Source organism: Neolamprologus multifasciatus, chromosome 10 (assembly GCF_963576455.1).
Source record: "Neolamprologus multifasciatus chromosome 10, fNeoMul1.2, whole genome shotgun sequence".
Taxonomy (NCBI): domain Eukaryota; kingdom Metazoa; phylum Chordata; class Actinopteri; order Cichliformes; family Cichlidae; genus Neolamprologus; species Neolamprologus multifasciatus.
In genome coordinates, this window is record NC_140448.1 from 12999295 (window position 1) to 13019404 (window position 20110).

The window sequence follows — 20110 nt, forward strand, 5'->3', positions numbered from 1 at the left end:
ACTAAAACTTTCAAATATGGCTGCTGCCAAAAAAGGAAAAAGCAGTCACTGCTTTAGGGCTCAACACAATGAACTTGTGTGGTTCAGTGAGGATAAAAACAAAATGCCATCAGCAACGGCCTGTCAGACATGAGCTCATGGACCTGAAATGATACGTGACAGCGCTCTAGTCTTGAGCTGGAGCTGACCGACTTGATTGTTGCCTTCATATTTTCTTGGCTTTCTTATGCACAACTGGTTCAAAGTGACATGTTTAGAATTACAGGGATTTTTTTCTCTTGTTGGCATAGAAACCCGATGCAAAGTTAGAGCTAAAAGGCACTACCTACACTAAACATGGGCGAACACACTTTAATTCATAAGTGGATATTGCACTTATTCACCCAACGCCTGATTTCACAACCTACCAGCTGACTACCACTTCTGATTATGGTTATGGCAGGGCGCACTAAGAATGTGCAAGCCAAAAACCGCCTTGAGGCGACAGTTACTGTGATTTGGCGCTATTTAATAAAACTAAATTGAATTAAACAAAACAAAAAAACAACAACCTGTATAACACATACCGACTCTAAAACAACCCCTGCAATAATCAGTGGGCGGGTTTTTTGGTGGATGCTTCCAAATGCACCACCTAATTGAGACTAACAGATTCTATAATCAGGGTGTACGATCACATCAGGCTAGAAAAATCATTAGCATTCCCTTACTGTGCTGTGGCAGCAAAAGATTAATGAGCTGCAAAAGCAGCCAACGGCCATTCATTTTCAGTGAGAGCCGATGACGAAGGACAGTTATTGCTGTTGCAGCAAACAGCATGATGCCAGCACTCACTAGCACAACTTTAGGCTGATCTTCACTTTGCACCAATCAGCGGTGATATGCCAAAGCTGCCACCAACTGTAACATTTATGCAGTTTCCTGACTTTTTTTTTTTTTTTTTTTTTTTTGGGGGGGGGGGGGGGGGTGTATGTACAAGATGAGTGAGCTTTTGTTATATTTTTCATCAACAGTAAATCAGGTTGCGCTCACCCCTTACATCAAATTACATAGACACCAAATCCCAACTGTTTTGGATTATTACTGAAACACGAGACGAGATATTAAACTGTGCCCAGGAATCCATGGTATCAATTCCCTTATGTTGTGTGATACCGCAATGTTAACAGTTTTTAATCTTCAAAGAAATCCAATTAAAACAAATATTCAACATCTTGCTGGCCTGCAATCTGCAAACACCTGTGAGCAGAGCTATAGAAACTACTCACGAGATCGCCAAAGAAATGGTAAGGCCAAACATTAATGTTATTATCAGACGAAGGTGATATTTGACTCTACACTTTGTTTTCTCTATGTGTCTGCACTCTCACCTGAAGAACCACTGAGCTGTGCGTGTTGCTTGTGAAAAATCGAGTGTTTCCAGTCTTTGATGCCTGAAGGTGAGCAGAGATGCCCATATCACCATAGCCCAGAGCAACTTTCATGTGAGCGTCGTCGTCCTCCACGAGGGATCTAATAGGAAAAAGGAAATAAGTTTTTCTTTTTTTTTACTTCAAACGGGTAGCAAATGCACATTTCCCTCTAATTTTAGCTTCTGGAAAGTAGGACAGATGCATTTTCAAAGTGACACTGCTTAAGGACATTTTGGGTGGCGGTAGCTAAATTGTTAGACTGTCACCTAAAAGTTGTAGAACTGCAAGACTGAATCGGCGAGGGAAATTGTGGCAAAGGAAGTGAACGAGGCACAATGAACTTCCCAAAGCTCTAACCAACCAGACTCCACCTCTAGGCCACTCCTGAGTCTTAAAAAGCTGCTCATGAATTCCATGAGAATATACTAATATGCAAGAAATGTTTCTCCATAATATCAGTAAAACATTGTGAAATACCCAAGGCTGACATTGCATCCGTTCTAACTTTTGTTAATTAGCACTTAAATGAACATGCAATGATATGCACTAAACATTCTGTGGAAAAAAACAAGCTTTGAAATCCCAATGTCATATTCACAGCCTTCATTATCCACTTTAGTTGTATAGATGAACAAGTTATAGGCACATATGTCTGTGTCACACCACCAGCACTAACATCAGCAGGATCTGGCATGAATATTCAACACGGTGCCAAAATGACCTCCGCCCTAATGCCACTATGAGGTCAAAAACTGAATTTACATGAAATGTGATGTGGATATTTGCTGTAGCCACAGTATACAAGCCCTTTTGCCAGAACTGAGGATTTCCACTTAGGTGGATGTGGTATAACAGTTCAATCCCAAGCTCCTTCTGTCCACCTGTCAAAGTGACCTTGGACAAGAGGCTAAACTCCTAATTGGTCCCAGTGGTCAGGAAAGCACTGTGCCTGGTAGATTCCTGCTACCAGTGTGTGCTTGTGAACAAGACACAGACAGGATAATATCACTATATAAATGGAGACATACACCATTTCCCACAATACACAGTAAATGTTTAAATTATGAAGAGAAGCTCCCTGCATTGTCCCTGGATGATGAATAGATTTCATTCTGGACAACCTCTACCACCTTCCATCTAGAGCCTCCAACATGTTAAAATGGAAAGAATATACATCTCAGTGAAATACACATGGACATAAAGTTTGCAAATGGATTCACCACTGACAACTGCATCCTGTCTTCCGATACATTCAGCAGCAGCTCACCTTCCTTCCACTCCCCTCTTCTTTTCTTCATGCAAGGCTTTTTAGTATTGCACATTTCTTACAAACACTGAAACCTCTGGAGGCCACGGAGTGTCACAAAACACATTATTACACCAAAATATTTGAAAAAGTAAGTGTGAAGGTGAAAGTGAAGCGCCTGGCTTCAAGTTGACATTGAAGGATTTTTCTGCAGTGCACAAAAAATGAGCTAACTGCAATGGCTAAGTGATAAACAAACAAGAATACCGCCCGATGTAGACTTAGTGACACTTTAGCTGTTTTTTGACTCAAGCTGGATGCTGATGGGTATCGCAGCTATGTAATGCATCATCTCTTGAAATTTAACGAGGAAATGAAAAGAAGAAAGCTTCTAATGAATTTAAATGAGCTGCGCAGCACTGAAAAAGATCATTAAATAGAAATAATGTGACTAATAGTGAAAGCATATTACATGTCCAGTTATTATTTCTCAGGTTTCAGAGCTTAGGGAGGGAAAAAAAAGATAGGATACAAAATACTGCTAATGATGATTGAAGCAAATGAAAGTTTTGGGGCTTTTTTGTTGTTGTTTTGCATAATGTCTGAGCCATTTATCCTTTCGTGGATCCTACACAGTAAGAGTCCTCTGGGAAATCTTGCAGCAGCCGTCTGTGAGAAAAAAGTCAGCGCCGTGGGAGCACGATAATTTAGCATTTTGTTATAATCTATGAATGTGTAAAAGGATGAAAATTCAGATACAACTACGACCTCGACATGTGATGTAATAGGGTGTAAAGTCCCTAACTGCTCCATAGAGGGTGAACATGGAAAGACGGCAAGTGTGACTCAGATCCCCAAGGCAGATACTCTCGGGATACGAGTACATTTTGTTCAGACAAAACTGACATTAGAGAATGAAGCTCATTTGGGTACAAGAGCTGTGGATCAAAAGAAGAACAATACTAACATTTGCTATCAAGCAACACAGCTCTATAGTGTATATCATAAGCAAATCATTTGGATTGCTTTTCTACTCCAAGTACCAAAAACAAAACAAACACAAAAACAAAAACAAAAACAAAACAAAAAACAGCTGACCTTGGCGTTAACAGTTCGCAAAAGAATCGGAAACACCTGTCTTGCATTTCTAGAAAAGCAAGAACATGATGACAATCCGACAATAAAAACAATGATGTGATTGAATAAGGGCAGTTGTTTTAATGGGAAAGAAACAAAACTTTCTTTGCCAAGTCTGCGTCCACAGTAGCCAATTAAAGATCTGTATTTCTAACACAGAATGAAAACTAGGCCTAAAATATTATTTCTATTCTCCATGCACTATATTGAGATGAAATAAACAGCAATTAATGTGCATTTGGGGCCTCAAACAGTGTTAATTTTCAGACGAATACTGGCCTGGTTAGAAATCCTTTTTTTTTTCACCCCACAAAAATGTCTGGCTCAGCATAGAAGTGAATTTGCGTCTTCAAACAGACCCCATGAGCAGGCAGCGCTTGTCAGATATACGAGACTAATGGAAGTAATTTGAAGTTCTTGTCTGGCTGAGCGCTTGATTTTTAAAAAATTTATTTATTTATTTTTTGTGGGTAGTGGAGTGGTTTTCCCATTTGTGAGTAAATGTTCCCCATGCTTTGATGGGCTGTTATTCAACATCACTGAATAAAACATAGCTTTTACATGTTAATAAAAAGGCTGGGTGAGCCGCTGAGTGTCACGCTCTTATTTCATATGTATGAAATTAAGTTAATGGGGCATATTTAGGTGGAGGTAATATTTTAAAATTGCTTCACACTTAAACTGAAAAACAGTTTATGTCTGTCCCAATAACAGATAGATAAACATACACACAGAGGAGGGTGTACAGTTATTCTTTTTAAGTATACGGAAAACTACACACCCACAATGAATAATTAAAGAACGCTCTTGAAATTGAGAGTCTCCTAAATATGTCTGCAGCAATACTCATATAGCAACTCTGATCACAGCAAAGTGAGCTGCTCAGTCTAATAACCAATCATCTAGTCTTCAGATTTCCTCAGCATCTCCAACATGTCTGGTTTTTACTTAATCATAAATAAAGAAAACACAGACCCAGCTGGTAAAGTAAGTTGGGAATATAACACTTGCCTCCGTCTGCATTACATGCATATCTATTTTAAGACTGATCTCATCTAACATTATGTACATCAGTAATAAGTAGGCAGAACATTGCTTATGTAAATTGTACATCCATTAAAGCTTTTGATGCAGGTCTATTATAGGAGTAATCAAGTGTGATGGTGTGTTCATCTGTTACATAAAGATTTGGTAGCACAACATGGTACATCTGATTAGAAGAAACAAGATAGTTAAAGCTAGGTCTTTTGCTGTGATTCTAATTCTTCATGACACTGAACATGTCATGAAAAAGAAAAACACACTTTGATGACATCTCTTTTGTGGGGGGAAAGAAAAAGAACAGGGGAGAACTCGGGTTTTTAAATCCGCCATCTATTTGTATCATCTCCCCGTGTCTGCATGGATTCTCTCTGGCTTCCTCCCACAGTCCACAGACATGCAATTAGTAGGGTTAGGTTAACTGGTGGTTCTAAATTGCCCACAGGTGTGTGTGTGTGGCTGTCTGTGTCTCTGTGTTAGCCCTGGTGACCTGTCCAGGCTGTACCCTGCTCTCTCTGCTCACCATATGGCAGCTATAATAGGCTCCAACCACCCCCGTCACCCTGAATTGGATAAGCAGAAGAAAATGGATGGGTGGGCTACGGGGAAAACAGATGCAATTCACAGAGAGGATGTAATGAATGCTAAATGGCAGAAATAATTATTCACACCTGCTTCTATCAAAGTTTGCTTTGATATTGGTACAGATTATACATGCATGCATGTTAAAACAATACTAGTGTCCTCCTATTTTTGGAAGCCAGTTTCTGCTGAATGGTCAGTGTACAAAGGGCGCTGCTCCAGAGCGCTTGTGGTTTAGGTAGTAGAGTTGCTCCTACAATCTATATGTCAAAGTATCCTTGGGAAAGATATTGAGGCTCAAATTGCCCCTGATCCATCCATCACAGTGTACATGTGTAAATAGATACAATAGTGATTAGGTATAGATAAAGGCACTGTAACAATGTATAGGTGATTGGGTGAATGAGAGTTGTAGCAGAAAAACTCTAAACAAGTTCCAGTCCATTTGCCATTCTTTTTCTAATTGTACCATCACAAACTTTAACACTAATCATACTAATTGAGTCAGACAAGCAGCTCTTGGGGTTTCTGCAAAAATCTGAGCTCTGCAAAGTCTTACTTTGGGGTAAATTTGTTGGGAAGATTTGAGCTTTTGTACAGAAAACTGCCAAATTTTCTGTTATTAAACAGATACTCACAGAGGCTCATTATCCGTTAATTGAGTACGTTTGATTAACAGTATCTTGTTGCTACTTACCCTCTTAAGCAGTCCCTATGTGGGGACTACTTGTTTTTTTTTGTTTGTTTGGTTGTTGTTGTTTTTTGTTTTTTTTTAAGAACTATTTTCTTGTGATGTGTAACTCAAATAGGTCTCCTTTTTCACAATAGTTAACCCAAAATTGAAGAAAAAAAAAAAAAAAAAAAAAACTCTCAGCAAAGGTAAGATTTGCATTAAAAACTGGATGGTGCAGCAAGGACTTCACTATAAAAATTATATTCTTACCATTATTAGTCAAGAACAGAGAGAACCATAACTATAAGGGATCAGCTTGCAGAGTCTCACTTCAAACCCTATGCAGCATTTACAGAACTGTGCAAAGACTGTTTAGTTGGTTTTTCATAGGACTGCACATGAATGAGTCCACATGACTGTTAACAAGTGCAACATGTATTGTTTTTTAAAACAGTGTCTTTATTTTTAAAAACATCACAGGCTGCAGGCTGGCGAATCACCTGCAATACCGCACATTTGACCTGAATAACTGACCTCAAGCAATGTGACAGAACTGGTCTACTTTCACTGGCCATAAACCATTTTGTCAACGTTAAAGACTGTATTAAGACAGTAGTTTTGATGGTTTTGACAAAGATCAAGATTGAAATGATAATAAAAAAGGGAAAATCCCTCTCCTCAGTTACAATTACAAAAAAAAAAAAAAAGATTCGCCATTTGAAATAAAATGCCATTTAAACACATACAGCATTTTTGCCTTTAGGTTTCAGAATAAGTAAATGTTGAATCATTAAATCGTTAACCTTGCACATATTAAAGAAACTCAGAAATGCATAATAATTACTGAACTCCACGACTAAAGACCCAACAAATCAAATGGTCACTTAAAAAAGATCTACACCATTAACTAAGTAAAATAAAATGCTCATTACTGGCCTGATTGCTGCTATTGTTATGCTTTAGTCTGTGAGCAAATAAAGTATGTAAGCGAGCAGAGATTCATTAGTCTGCAAACACAGAATGGAAATTAAATGTCTGCTTGGGCATTGTAATGTTTTTGATGTACATTAGTGTGAAATGTAAATAGCCATCTTTCAGTAATTATTTTTATAGTAACTGTTGCACAGTAATTAACTTTACCAACAATTATAGATGCTGAATCTTTTTGCCGTGAAGGAAAACTGCACACAAGGCTGGAAATGCAGAATTATTAACGATGTGAGGCACAATTACTTTGGATCAGTTGGACGTGAAAAAAAAAAAAAAAAAAAAAAAAAGGGTTTCAACTTGCTATACTATAAAAATGTCACTGAATGCTTTTGCTGCCTAATCTGGTTTAAAAGTCATTATTGTTCATCTTTAGACTCATTATTCGTGCTAATAAAAAATTTAAAAAAGTTAGCTTAGGAGTTGTGGGCGGAAAACTTTCTCCTCTTTTCTTCACAGAGAAACTTTAGGCTCTGATAAGCCGAGCTGACCTCAAACTCACAAAAAGCTTCATCAGGCAGGCTTTTCTATCACCTCACATCGCTTCACATCTTTGCACTTTAAAACACCACAAAGACTTCTGCAAACTAACATTCCTATGTAGACTTTTTTGGAAAGACTCAAACGATTAGGCCAAAGACATTTGGGATATATGATGGATAAACATTAAGAGAAGGTCAGGGTGAATCTAATTGTTATTCCTTTCACATGCTGAACTGAGGAGCTGGTAGGAGGACCAATGAGGATACATAAACAGACAAAATAAGCACAAAAACACGGAGACCTCTACCACCACAGGACGTAAGGAAAACTAGAAATATGAGATCTAGCTATATCACTACAGGTCTGTTACATATGAATGATTAAGAATTAAATACAGCACCATCTTTTAGATGACAATGAGAGAATGGAATTGGTAATAAGGTACATTTTACAAGGAGATGATAATGGACCATGTCTAGCAGGAACACCATTACCACGAAATACTGATGGTTTTAACAATAGTCACAATCACACTGACACAGAGCACAGGCAATGTACTGGTACATTTACCCCGTCAGGTGGTAAGTCGGACAGGCAGCGAGGAGAGAGTGGGTTGTCCAAACCACAAAGGAGTGTTGGTGGCTGCCGGAACGAAACAAAGAAGACAACAGCTACAGCATCCCACATAAAAGTTCTGCTCTTCCTTACAGACCAGAGAACAGAGTCTTGAATCTCTAGCTGCATCCCTGAGCAGTCTGAAGGTACAAAGCTTTAGTGCACGCAGCACTGACTAACGCAAAATTAATATGTATATTATGTTAGATTGTTTTCTCTGATCTTGAATAAAAGTACTATTACATCCAAATAAATTCTACTAAGCTTCTATATTATATACGTATATAACATTTGCACAATCATATATGAACTTCTTAAAACATAGCAATATATAACACTGTATTAATTGTGGTGTTGTGTTTGTATGAAAGATTATGCTCAATAAAAGCTGTCACAAGTTCAATGCTAAACTCATTTCACAGTTTAATACTCAGCAGGTCATGAAGCACATTCAACCTTTGAACACTGAGGGTGGATGAATACAAAACTGCTTATCAAACACTGTCACACATACTGCCAATTTCATTAAAAATCAGTGCCTCTCGCCTGATTTTTTATTTATTTAATTTTTTTTTGGTACAATAACTTGTATGTACTAAATAAAGCCGTGCAAAATCTTGCCTTTGCTATGAAAATCTTGAAGTACACAGGATTGAGGGCAAACTTTTCACATTTTAAGCCACTGCAGAAAGTTTTTTCATATAACCAACTTTATGAACAAATATCACAGGATACATCAATTTGAAAAACAAAACGTCATCAGTTTAAGGTTTTGCATAAAGAGTAAGAAAACCAAACATTGGTGTCATGGATGTGAAAGAAATTTAAAAAGTGCACTTTGGCTAAACTTCAAGGGGTAACATTACCATGTGGGATAGGTGGCTGTCAAAACAAATTATAGCATATCTACCGTCTCTCTCTTTTTTAAACCTGCATTTTGATGCCTTGCTTATCTTCTGGCTGTGATTCATACCGTGTCAAAATAATTTGATAATTTAGTCATATTGTAAACGGTTGCAAATGTAGCTAACAGCCATGAAATGGAGAAACAAAACTGATGTTCCTTAGTTCTTTAAAATGCTGAAATTTGAGCACACAATAAGGCATAACTAACATGTGTACTTTGAGGGCCTGTAATGAAAAATATAATATTCATAATATAGCATGAAGGTAAAATTTTTACATTTTCTCCAATAAATACGCTTAAACAAAATCACAAGTTACTTGATCATATATAGAATAACTCCCCTATTTCCTAGAAGTTGGTATTATATCAGAAGCCTTAACATATTCTAAGAAAACCATTTTATTTCATTTAACTTTAAAACATTTTAATACATGCATAATACTGACCACTTCACAAGCTGAGTGTGAAGTAATAGATAACAGATGATATAAATCCCTCTTTTAAAGTCAATAAAGAGATCTATCCTAGATTTTATGCATAGACAAAGTTTAAATAAAATTACTAAAATAAAATTACTATCAGGTAGTACCTTGAAATGCAGTTACCTTAGCAACTACATTGGCACATTGATAACAATTCAGTTAAAGAATCTGTATAATGGTGGTAGAGATGAAAGCCTTTGTTCAGGTCTTTCCTCAACCACTAGAAAATGTACTTCTAACTACAACGACAAGTGCAAAATATGTGATGCTATACAATCCATTTTAATATCAGTGAGATTTGCATGAACAGGAATGTTGCCTTAATTTTCAGTGAGCCGGAGGAGGACGCTGAAGGGTTGAAAAGAAGTAATAAGGGAAAGGGTGGCAGCCTATCCAGTCCCTTCATGTCAGTGGAAAGCTTAAACACATCCTTACACCACTGACAGTTCAGGAAGCTAAAGTCAACTTGGCTTTCTCCTGGAATGACAGCAGAAGGGTCTTAAAAGATTAATGAGTATGGCTTTACTGCCTCGTCATGTTTAGCCTTGCATCGATAGGAACTTTATTAATCTCATCTGTTTTAGGTTCTTTGACATTTGTGGGACCAACATCACATTTTCTGGAGACAGATGCTTTTAAATTTGTAATGCACCAGAAATTCTTTTCACACGTAATAAAAACAAAAACAGATCACCTTTTCTTTTTATTCAGCATTGCATGTTATATATATATAAATGTTAACAAAAAAAACTTGGCGTCTACACGTGCCATTAGAAAAGGCTTTCTTGTGTCAGTTCCTGGACCCTGGTGCAAAGTAACCAGGGTAAAGACTAAGTTAGCATTGCAGTCCTCGGTGCTCGTGTCAGATTTATTGTCAGATGCATTTATTTCCCCATTTGTTTGGCTGTTGACATTATTTTTGATGTCAGTATAAATGTAATCATGGAGGCCACACAACTTGATTACATCAATAACTAATACACAGAATAGAGTGTGTCTTTATGAGGACATGGAGAGAAAAACGGAGACACCAATCATAATGGCAGTGGAGGGCACTAAAATAGCGCAGCCATTGTGTCTAAACAGGAAAAAATAAAAGAGCTAAATAGGCTGGTGCGTTCAAGCATAATCAAAGGCATTCTGTTTCACGTCTCTGCCTCCGACAGACGGCTTTTCATGTCTGATTTCATTTTTTATTGAATGCTGAACTCATTCCCTGCTTTCACACTGGAGACTGGAATTACCAGTGCAGGTCCAGTTTTGAAGTTGTGAAACATCTATATCGTCTAGCAGGGAAGGGATCAAAAGTCTTTTGAAAAGTCTGAACTTGGGATTTTTCGATTCCGCAGGCACTTGATTTATTGGGATGTGTCTGTGATACCTGCCCACACTTTGCAGACTCACAAAAAAAGAAGAGAAAAAAAGGAGAGATCTCTATTCTTAGGTTGGAGAAGCAAAAAGAAAGAATCATAGATAAAATTGGTGAGAGAAAATAAACAGCATCATAATCTAAATGATCATGCTTTGGGGTGAGCCACTTTGTATCTCTTTTGTACAAAGAGATACAAAAAAGGTAATATCTGATACTGATATGTAAATAATGCCAACCTGTCCATCAGTCTGACGCCTAAAATGCATTAATTACTGACAACAGTGGTAAAAGCTGAAACCTCTTAAAAGTAAGTGGAGGTTTTTCTGTGCCACCTTAAACTATACTTAACTGCATTCAATTTGCATTAGGTCTCAGTCACACATACCTGATGACTGGTCAGTGATCATCTGGCAACAGAGGTTACAAGGGAAAGAAAAGAAAGATGAAAAAAGTTCATTCTCAGACCTGTTTGTGAGTGGTCGAAGGAAAATGTTAGCGTGAAAGTGGTTGCAAAGAGGATACTCCACCGAAAACCTCTTTGTGATTGCTTTGTTAGCTAGCTGGTTGCCACAGTTACATGTAGATGTAGTTTGTGTGGAAGGCAACAACCTTTCTGCAAACACTTGCAAGCTACTCACCCAGCAGTACTGAAATTGTACAAGTACAACACAGATCAAAAAAACTTTTACCCTGAATGTGAGCACTCTCGATTTCTGGTTTGCATCACACATTTTCAAGTTTCGTTACAACTCAGAAAGTAAATAGTACATTCTATGCAAATCACAAACGACAAGAACATTGTCCAAAAGATCAAAGCAACCACAAAGAGGTTTTGAGTGTAGCACCCTTTTTGCAAAAAAATTTCACCTAGCAACAGCCAGCAACCTCCAGCAACCACTCACCAACCTGTCAAGGAATAAACACATTTTTCCCTGGAGATTACCTGGGGGTTAGTGTTCAGTCTCCAGGCTTGTGTGACTGAGGCTTTAATTATTATCCTTGAAAATGTGCATCCAACAGGAGTCCACCTCTGACAAACTAAAGTGGCTGTAAATAGTTTAGAACAACTATGTTAAATAAAGGATAATGTAATGATTTGTAAATAATGTAGACCTACTGAAACGTGCCAGTTTACTACAAATTGCAACAATTTAATTTCACGCAGCTTTTTCTTCCTTATTCCCCTTAAATGTTATACTTTCAATCTCTTCTGAAACACAGGTCTCAAAATGAAGCGCCTTGAGGCGACATTTGTTGTGATTTGGCGCTATATAAATAAAATTGAATTGAATTGAATTGAAAATCCAAACTTACTGTCAGTGAAAAAGAAGACACCATGAAGTCCAAGTAACTCTCAGTCAGAGAGTTTTAGAAAAGCCATTTCTAAAACTTGGAGCACACCAGCCTCAATAATTATGAAATTGAAGAAGTTTGGGAGCACCTCGGCTTGTCATAAAGTTGGCAGTCTAACTCAGTGGTCACTCAGAGTGAGATTCATAGGTCCTCTGAAGAGATACCTGCTGGAAGGATGGCCATGTCGATGGCACTTCATCAATCAGGCTTTTAAGGTAAAGTGGCTAGACAGAAGCCACTGAAAGAAAAAGACATCTGACAGCCCAATTGGAATTTGTCAAACGGCATTTTCAAGGACTCCAAGAACATGAGAGAAAAGCTTTGGGTTTCATGGAAAAACTGAAGTCATCACAAGCTACTAAAGCTTGGGGTGGCTGCATCATACTGCAGGAGTGTAGTGACCGAGGAACTGCGTGAAAACTGTCAAATAGATACACAAAACCTGCTCCAGAGTGTACAGAAATGCTGATCCTGGCACCTATGGATGAGATTGCAAGAAGCTCTACTTGTAATGTCCTGACAAGTACAAGGAGGGGCTTTGATCCATCTGTAATGTTGTAATTAACAATGAAGCTCTCTTATTTTAAAACAAGAGAAAATAATTACTATTAAGCGCGAGAGAGAAAGAGAAACCGAAAAGATATCCCCCCTCCTTCCCTCCAAGGACACATCCATGGCAAACACGGCTCATGCATCATCTGTGGAAAGACTTGACGATGGCAGTTGAGAGATGCTGCCCTTCCAATCTGACAGAGCTTGAGAGGATCTATAAGGAAGAAGGGGATAAATTGTTCATGTTTGCAAAGCTTGTAGAGACTTACCCAAGAGCCCAAAGCTTTAAATGCTGCCAAAAGGGCTTCCAAAAGTACCAAATTAAAAAGGCCTAAATAATTATGAAAATGAAAGACTTCGGTTTTTCCATTTTTAACAGATTTACATATTCTTGTGTGACCGATGGGCAGAAAATTGCAATTTCATCCATTCAAGATTAAATCTACAAGATAAAAATGTGTCAAAGTGAAGGAGCCCACATACCTTCTGAATCCACTGTGCTTTGAGTGTTTGTGTGTGTGTGTGTACTCAACAAAAAGATCACAAGACTCCTACAGTCTGGCTGGTGCCCTCACAATACACTCTCTAGCAGCTGAATCCAAAGCGCTTGTGAAAATAGAAAGGCACAAGACAAGGTGACAAAGTGCACGGAGAGAAACAAAACAGGGACGACTGGGTGAGCACCTCTGAAGCTAAGTGAGTGGAGTCAGGAGGAAAATCCATTTGTCTTTAGTAAACAGACACCTATAGTGAAGCGTCACTCTCAATCACTGAGAATAGCAATGCAATAATGCTATGTCCTGAGCAGCTCCTATTCATGAAAAAAAATAAAGAGTACAGTACCACCATAAAACACTACATCACATCAATCATCATCAAGGGAAAACACCACAAGTTTACAGACTCAACAGATTTGGCCTCTATCCATCCATTCTCTCCCACTCATCCTTATCAAGGTCATATGGGGGGGTGGGGGGGGGGGGGGGGGGGGCTATCCTAGCTACCTTAGGGCGAGACATGAATTACACTCCGGACAGGTCGGCAATCTGATGCAGGGCTAACACAGAGAGACAGACAACTGAATTCCAACTCAGAACCTTCTTGGTGTGAGGCAACAGTGCTAACCACCAAGCCACCGTGCTGTCGCAGCTAAAAAAAAAAAAGCCCTGTAGCTGGGAAAATGCAACCCAACCTACAGCATCAGCCTAGACATATGAATGTCTTAATCCCCGCACACACGCGTGCTTCAATTTAGCTGCTGCACATTTCTCAGCATCTCTATGTTTCCCTCAGCAACAACACGCTTTCTTCTTCAACTAATCTGAAAACTCTAGGTGCAGCTTTTGTTTCGCTTCCTGCACCACACACACACACAGACCCGCAAAACAAGAAACAGTGGGGAAGAGAAAAGGAGGAAGTGTTACAGTCTTTAAAATTCTCCTCTCATACCATCTCTTTCCATCAAACAGACCTCGGTGCATCCAAACTGTGACAGCGGGTCTGTTGGATAGACTGCAATAAGAAAATGTGTTCACAGTAAAAACAGAGATTTTAATGAAGTTATTGTGCAGACAATTTTCCCCCTGTTTTTGGTCAAGAGTTACCCTAGAAAAGGAAGAGCTCACTCAGTTCTTTTCAGATATCTGTGTCTAGATGTGTCAGACAAATTGCATTTGCTCTGTTGATTCAGATGAAAATTGGCACTTCCCTAATTAAAACGAAGCCTTCTGAATCAATACTCAATGCACTGGTCACACACTCAACAGTTATCCTTTTAATTGCTGGCAATCACAAATGGAATCCTTATTTAAAATAGTATGTAATTAACCTGTTGGTTTTAATTAAAAACAGAAAAACTAATGAATGCAAAGGAAAATATTAAGCTTTGGGCCCGCTGATATTTTAAGTGGATGGTTGGGGCTCTCTCTGTCTAGGACAAACTATCCATGATCTCCAGATAATTGCCCCAATAGCAGCTAATAATCAGTCTCCATATGCTTTAATGAGCCTGCAATTACACCTTATAATCAAAGAGCACTTTGAGGTCAAGGTTCCATGAATACAACTGAAACTGAACTTTAACTGAATTTCAGGAAAAAAAGGAAAAGAAGAAAAAAGTTTCAGCCTACACTGCAAATCGCTAAGTCAAGAAAGCTTCCCACGGTGTTTGCTCATAGGTGGAACAATCTGTGAGCATGTAACAAATGTTAAATCAACCCGAAGGACGTTGTTAGAGGTAACATGACCCAGCAAGGCCTGCTGTATGTAAGTCAAAAGAACAACTACAGTGCTCTACCCGGGGCACTAACTTGCCCTGGGTAGAGCAGTAATTAAGCAGAGGCATAACTTTGCATACAAAGGGGTTTAATCTTTCAATATCTAGAAAGGGACGCATGATTAATTGTAGATCCTGCCACAATTGTATAGGTCAGCAATGTTTATTTCTATTTTTAATTCCCCTGACTGTCCCAATGTGGTATCGCCTCTCTTCCATTAAACCAATTACATCCTTTCAATGTGAAAACTATCCAAGTAGAACAGAATGTACTTGGGAGGGAGTTTTTTCTGGGAGTGAATGGAGAAAACTTGCAGCTCTTATGGAAAAAGAAAAGAAACAAAGGTGCAAATATAGTGACAAAGAGTAAGGTAGCTCTGACTGACCCTCTGACAAGAGTCAAGAATCTGATTTTTCTTTTGGGAATCTATTGTTGGCTCTGCTGGATTTGCTTTCCAATCCAGTCCCTAAACCTGAAATAACACTTTCTTTTTTGCCCAAATGTTCTCTCTGGGCTCGACAGCTGTTCTGATTTTTCTAGTCGTCCTTCCCAGTCTTTAAGGCAAGCTGTACTATTCTTCATTTTACAAGTCCCTGTTTTATTTTTGGGATTATAAAAAGATTTCCCCCTCTCGCTGCACTGTGTTCTGACAGACAGTAGCACTGTGAATCTGATGTTATCCACCTAATAAGGGAGTTCAATTTGGTTACTGCAATGCATTTTTTTTAAATTCTTGCCAGATTAGATACCTACTTAGAGGTGAACTGTTTGGTGAAAGTACACCCAACTTCATCTTATCTTTGAGTAGGTGTTTGCATGTATGCGTGTGTGCATGTGTGTGTGTTAGATGAGCACAGATATGACAGTTTCACCTGACTGAACTCAGTTGATGCTCTGCCAGCCAAACTGCCTGTGCCTCTCCTCTGGCCTTTCAATGAAAATAAATGATCTCTGGGTGGCTGTTTCTTTTTCTACAAAATGGCCACAAGTCAGCAGGAACTTAATGTCCGCTCCAAAGGGAAGGGAAATTAAAAGCTCAGAGACAATTTTCTAAAGTTCTTAATTTATCCACCAGCACAGCAGACGTTAAGCTTCTTTGTGTGTGCAGGTAGATGCATACAGATGAATATCAAAGCCATGATCCAAGGCTGGCCTTGTTTAAAAGTAGCGGCAGATGTTGATGCCGTGATGACGGGGTTCAATACTACAAGGTTTTTCAAGCAAACTATTATCAAGCTATTCGATTTGTGCAGGAAGCTGGGAGTGCGCCGTAGCATTGCTTGACATGAAGGGAGGCACACCAGTGCTTTTTTAAAAGAATTATCAACTTCTAAAATATTAAATGTGCTCCTCGGCAAAAATAACTTGGCCCACTTTGTGACAAATAAACAGAGCAATAATTAACCGCCTCTTGAGCGAGTCTCTTGTCTTGTTGTTCAGATTCCCATTGCCAAGTCTTGGACAGCAGTTAGCTAAGGAAGTCTTTGTTCTTTTCTGCAGCCTTGCTGAGCTTTAAGTTGCGGGGTTTTTTTAATGCCGTCACCAGCAGCAGACCAAAATTGTTTAAACTGCAGGACAAGAAACTCTCAAGCAGCAGCTGAATGATATCAAGAACTGCCAAACTGTGACCTGCCAGCCTGCTGGTGGGGGAAAAAAAAGGCAAAAAATACAAAATCTCTGGTTAGCAATGACTAAACTTTCAAAATAAGAGCAAGGGAATTGCCTGCTGGAAAAATTATCGCAGAAGACGCGGTTTAGAGGGGGTAGACAGAACATGAGCCAAGCCAGTATATTAATGATTTCTCACTGATCTCCAAATTTAGCTGCACTTTTAAAGAGGTTTTCAGCATTAGCTAAAAACAGCACTTTCAACTTTTCTGCTGTCACAGAAGTTAAACTCAGTCAGACCTGACTGAGTCCAATTAACACATAAATCACAGTGTGATATATCTGGTGAAACTCTTGAGAATACCGCCACTCTTGATTTATGTATTTTTAACCATAAAAAATGCCTGCGACCAGAGGGAGCTGAAATTCAAAGTCAAAGCAAATGAAAATCTACATCTCTTATTTAGTTTGTCAGCTGTCAAATCAAATATGTGATTATTTTCAGAATATTTGAATATAAAATTTTGATTAAAAAAACAGAACTAAACAAAACAAAGACTGACAGGAAAAAAAAACCCTCAAGGTTGGACAAAATTCACAGAAATGGTGATAATTAAAGGGCTATTTACCTCAGAGACAGCAAAATTCATTTCATAGCAGTAGCACTGGGGATTTCAGCAGCAGCAGAAGGCTTTTAGAGCCACACGAGACATGTGGAGCATCTTGATTTGCAAAAATCTGTTAAACAGATTCTCAGGGATTTCATTTTATGTAAAGCTGTTCAATCTGTATGGAATCTAATGCGGTCACACCACTTACACTGCTACAGCTGCAATACAATTTTAAAAAATATACATAGAAATAATCGTCTTGTCTATAAAAAAAAACCTTTTAATGAACAGACATTGTGTTCTGTGAGTGCTGGATTTTTAAAAATGGTCCATTTCTGTCATGGAAAAAAGCAACAGCGATCACTTACAGACTCTTTGAGGGTAAATATTAAGAAGCAATTTGTTTTCCAGACTTTCCAGCATTTTCCTTAATTGCATTATACTGACAAAGAGTGACGGGAATGTGGGGACAGGGAGAAAGGGTAATGACGTGTTAAAGGTCCCTGACAGGAATCAAACAGGTGTTGGTGCAGTTAAGGCTGCTGGCTCACCGTGATGCCTCTGAGAGGAGATTACAAAAGACAGCAGTCACATATATTAAGTGCTTACTAGTGAATCACCGTAAGATGAGGGATGACATTCATTTCAAGGACTTTTTGTGGAAGGAAAGATAAACCCAGTGCTTTTTCTTCACTGAGCTCGAGATTAGTCCACACGCCATGCTGCCAGTGAACCTTAACTATTCTTTTCTGGCCTGAAATCTGCACCACAGGCAGTTCACTGGTCCATATATAGATTAGGGAGGTTTCAAAAGAGGTGAGCACATTGTGCAAATATCTTATTTCTTTATACATGATGAGCACTGTATACTCTAAAAGCTCACTCTCCTGTATCCACTCTGCTCGGGATACATATACAGAGATGACTCTTGCAGCAGATGGAATTAGAAATGTCTCTGGAGTCAAACAGAGGGAGGGCCTATAAAGAGTGACTCCTCCCTGCCCATAGCGTAACCTATAATTGGGGGCCCAATATCAGTGCACCTAAAAACACAGCTTACTATTTACACTTTTTTTAAAATAGACGTGTTGTGGTGGGGCAGGGCCACACTTGGCAGGATGAGGTGGATTCTCAAGGCCTGAATATGCTTCACTTGTCAGCGTGTCCACATTATCTCCTATGAACAGAACCCAAACGATGTCTGCAGCCACTTAAGTACACTTGATGTGCTTTTCCTCCAAACGGCATGCTGACGTGCTGGTGAGAAGATCCTCCTCTCGAATTTGCACAATGTCAAGCCTTGGAAATAATGTGAATAGTTAAGCTTCAATGCTTACAATCTCTGACAAGGTCTTGATTAATGCTAAAAGGCGTTACCGGCATTCGACCAGAATGCAGAAAAGTCACTTTTAACGCACTGACACAGCAGGTTTTCCTTTTTCCAACAGTGACGCACAAATTCAGCATATCTGCAGACTGAAATCTTTTTTTTGTTTAAATGCTCATTCACTCTTCTCTGTTAATAACTTTTTCCACTTAATTAACTTTAACTTCTTATTTACAATTAACCATTTGCAGCCAATTTACGATAACTGCTTTTATGGGGTCTGTGTCGCAGTTTTAAAGAAATTAAATTAACAAGAAGGTCAGTAGTTTGATCTACAGGCTGTCAGGAAATGAGGAAGCGCCTTTTCCTCTCGGTTGCTACAATCACTGAGATGCCCTTGGACAAGGCCTTTAACACCCAACTGCTCTGCTGGAGATGCTCAATTGCCAATAACTGTGACTGCCGGGCAGGATGTTTAACCTTAACTAGCCTGATGAAATCTAGATTAAATCTATAACTAACAAGTCAATAGTGTCATTAGTGAACTTTTATACATACAAGATCTCACAATTTAGTCCTCTCCAGGATTCAGGACATACTATCCAGTTTAGGTTTATGCTACACAATAAAAATGTATTTCGTACATTTGCAGTGTTCATAGCTGTGTTTTGAGTATGAACAGTTCTACTGAGGATATTTAAAGGGGAGCCTGACATAAGAGAAGTAAAAGCATGGCTTTCTCTTACTGTGCTGCACTAATACAAAAATAAATATTTGAGTAAAACCATCAAAAATAATCTCCTAAGCTTATAAAGATACAAGATTACTGGGAACTGCATGAATCCAATTTTGCAGAAATCCCTCTAAGTAAGCCCAGTTAGCCTCTGAAATTCCCTTTAGGCTTTTCAGTTAGCCAAGGTTGTCTTGAAAACTGTCACTTCCAAAATTGTTCTTACCATCTGTGAACCAACCCCGTTAACGTTCAGAAAGTCAAACAACACACTTACAGGTAGAAAAAAAAAATGTAAAGAGAAATGATGGCAGGGACTGTGTGAACCACTCCAGATCTACCCTTCCCCCTTCCTCCTTCCTGAACAGTAGCAGATGACAATAGCTTCTAAACCAGGGCACGCCAGACATCCTGACAAAGGCAGGCTCCTCCCAAGCTGCTGAGTCCCCGGTTCCCAAATAAACACAGCCACAGGGAGAGGGCAAGAGTCGGGGATGTGGAGCATGCTGTGTCCAGACAAGCAGCAAAATGAGTCCTTTTGCCCGAGAGCAAGGCACTCTCCCAGCGAACCATAAAATTCATCTTGGACAAGGGAAATCTCTTGACACACTAAAAGGCTTAATCGCATAATTAGGGCTGCAACAAAAACAACGGTGTCACACTCATTTAAAAAAAGATAACATAAAATAAAATATTAGAAACTAAGAAGCAAATAA

The 20110-nt window shown here is 38.8% G+C and overlaps 1 protein-coding gene across 3 annotated transcripts in view; it reads right to left on the reverse strand.

The window, feature by feature from the left end:
* klhl13 (kelch-like family member 13) overlaps nt 1-20110 on the reverse strand; it is a 44095-nt gene that overhangs the window by 13877 nt on the left and 10108 nt on the right. For 2 of the 3 annotated variants that reach the window (XM_085173908.1, XM_085173907.1), the window contains 2 exons: nt 8132-8203; nt 1371-1512 (listed from right to left, as the gene is read on the reverse strand). In XM_085173908.1, the coding sequence (XP_085030034.1) occupies nt 1371-1512; nt 8132-8203 (214 nt within the window). The remainder of the gene's footprint in view (nt 1-1370; nt 1513-8131; nt 8204-20110) is intronic. The other variant, XM_085173910.1, reaches the window with a different exon arrangement.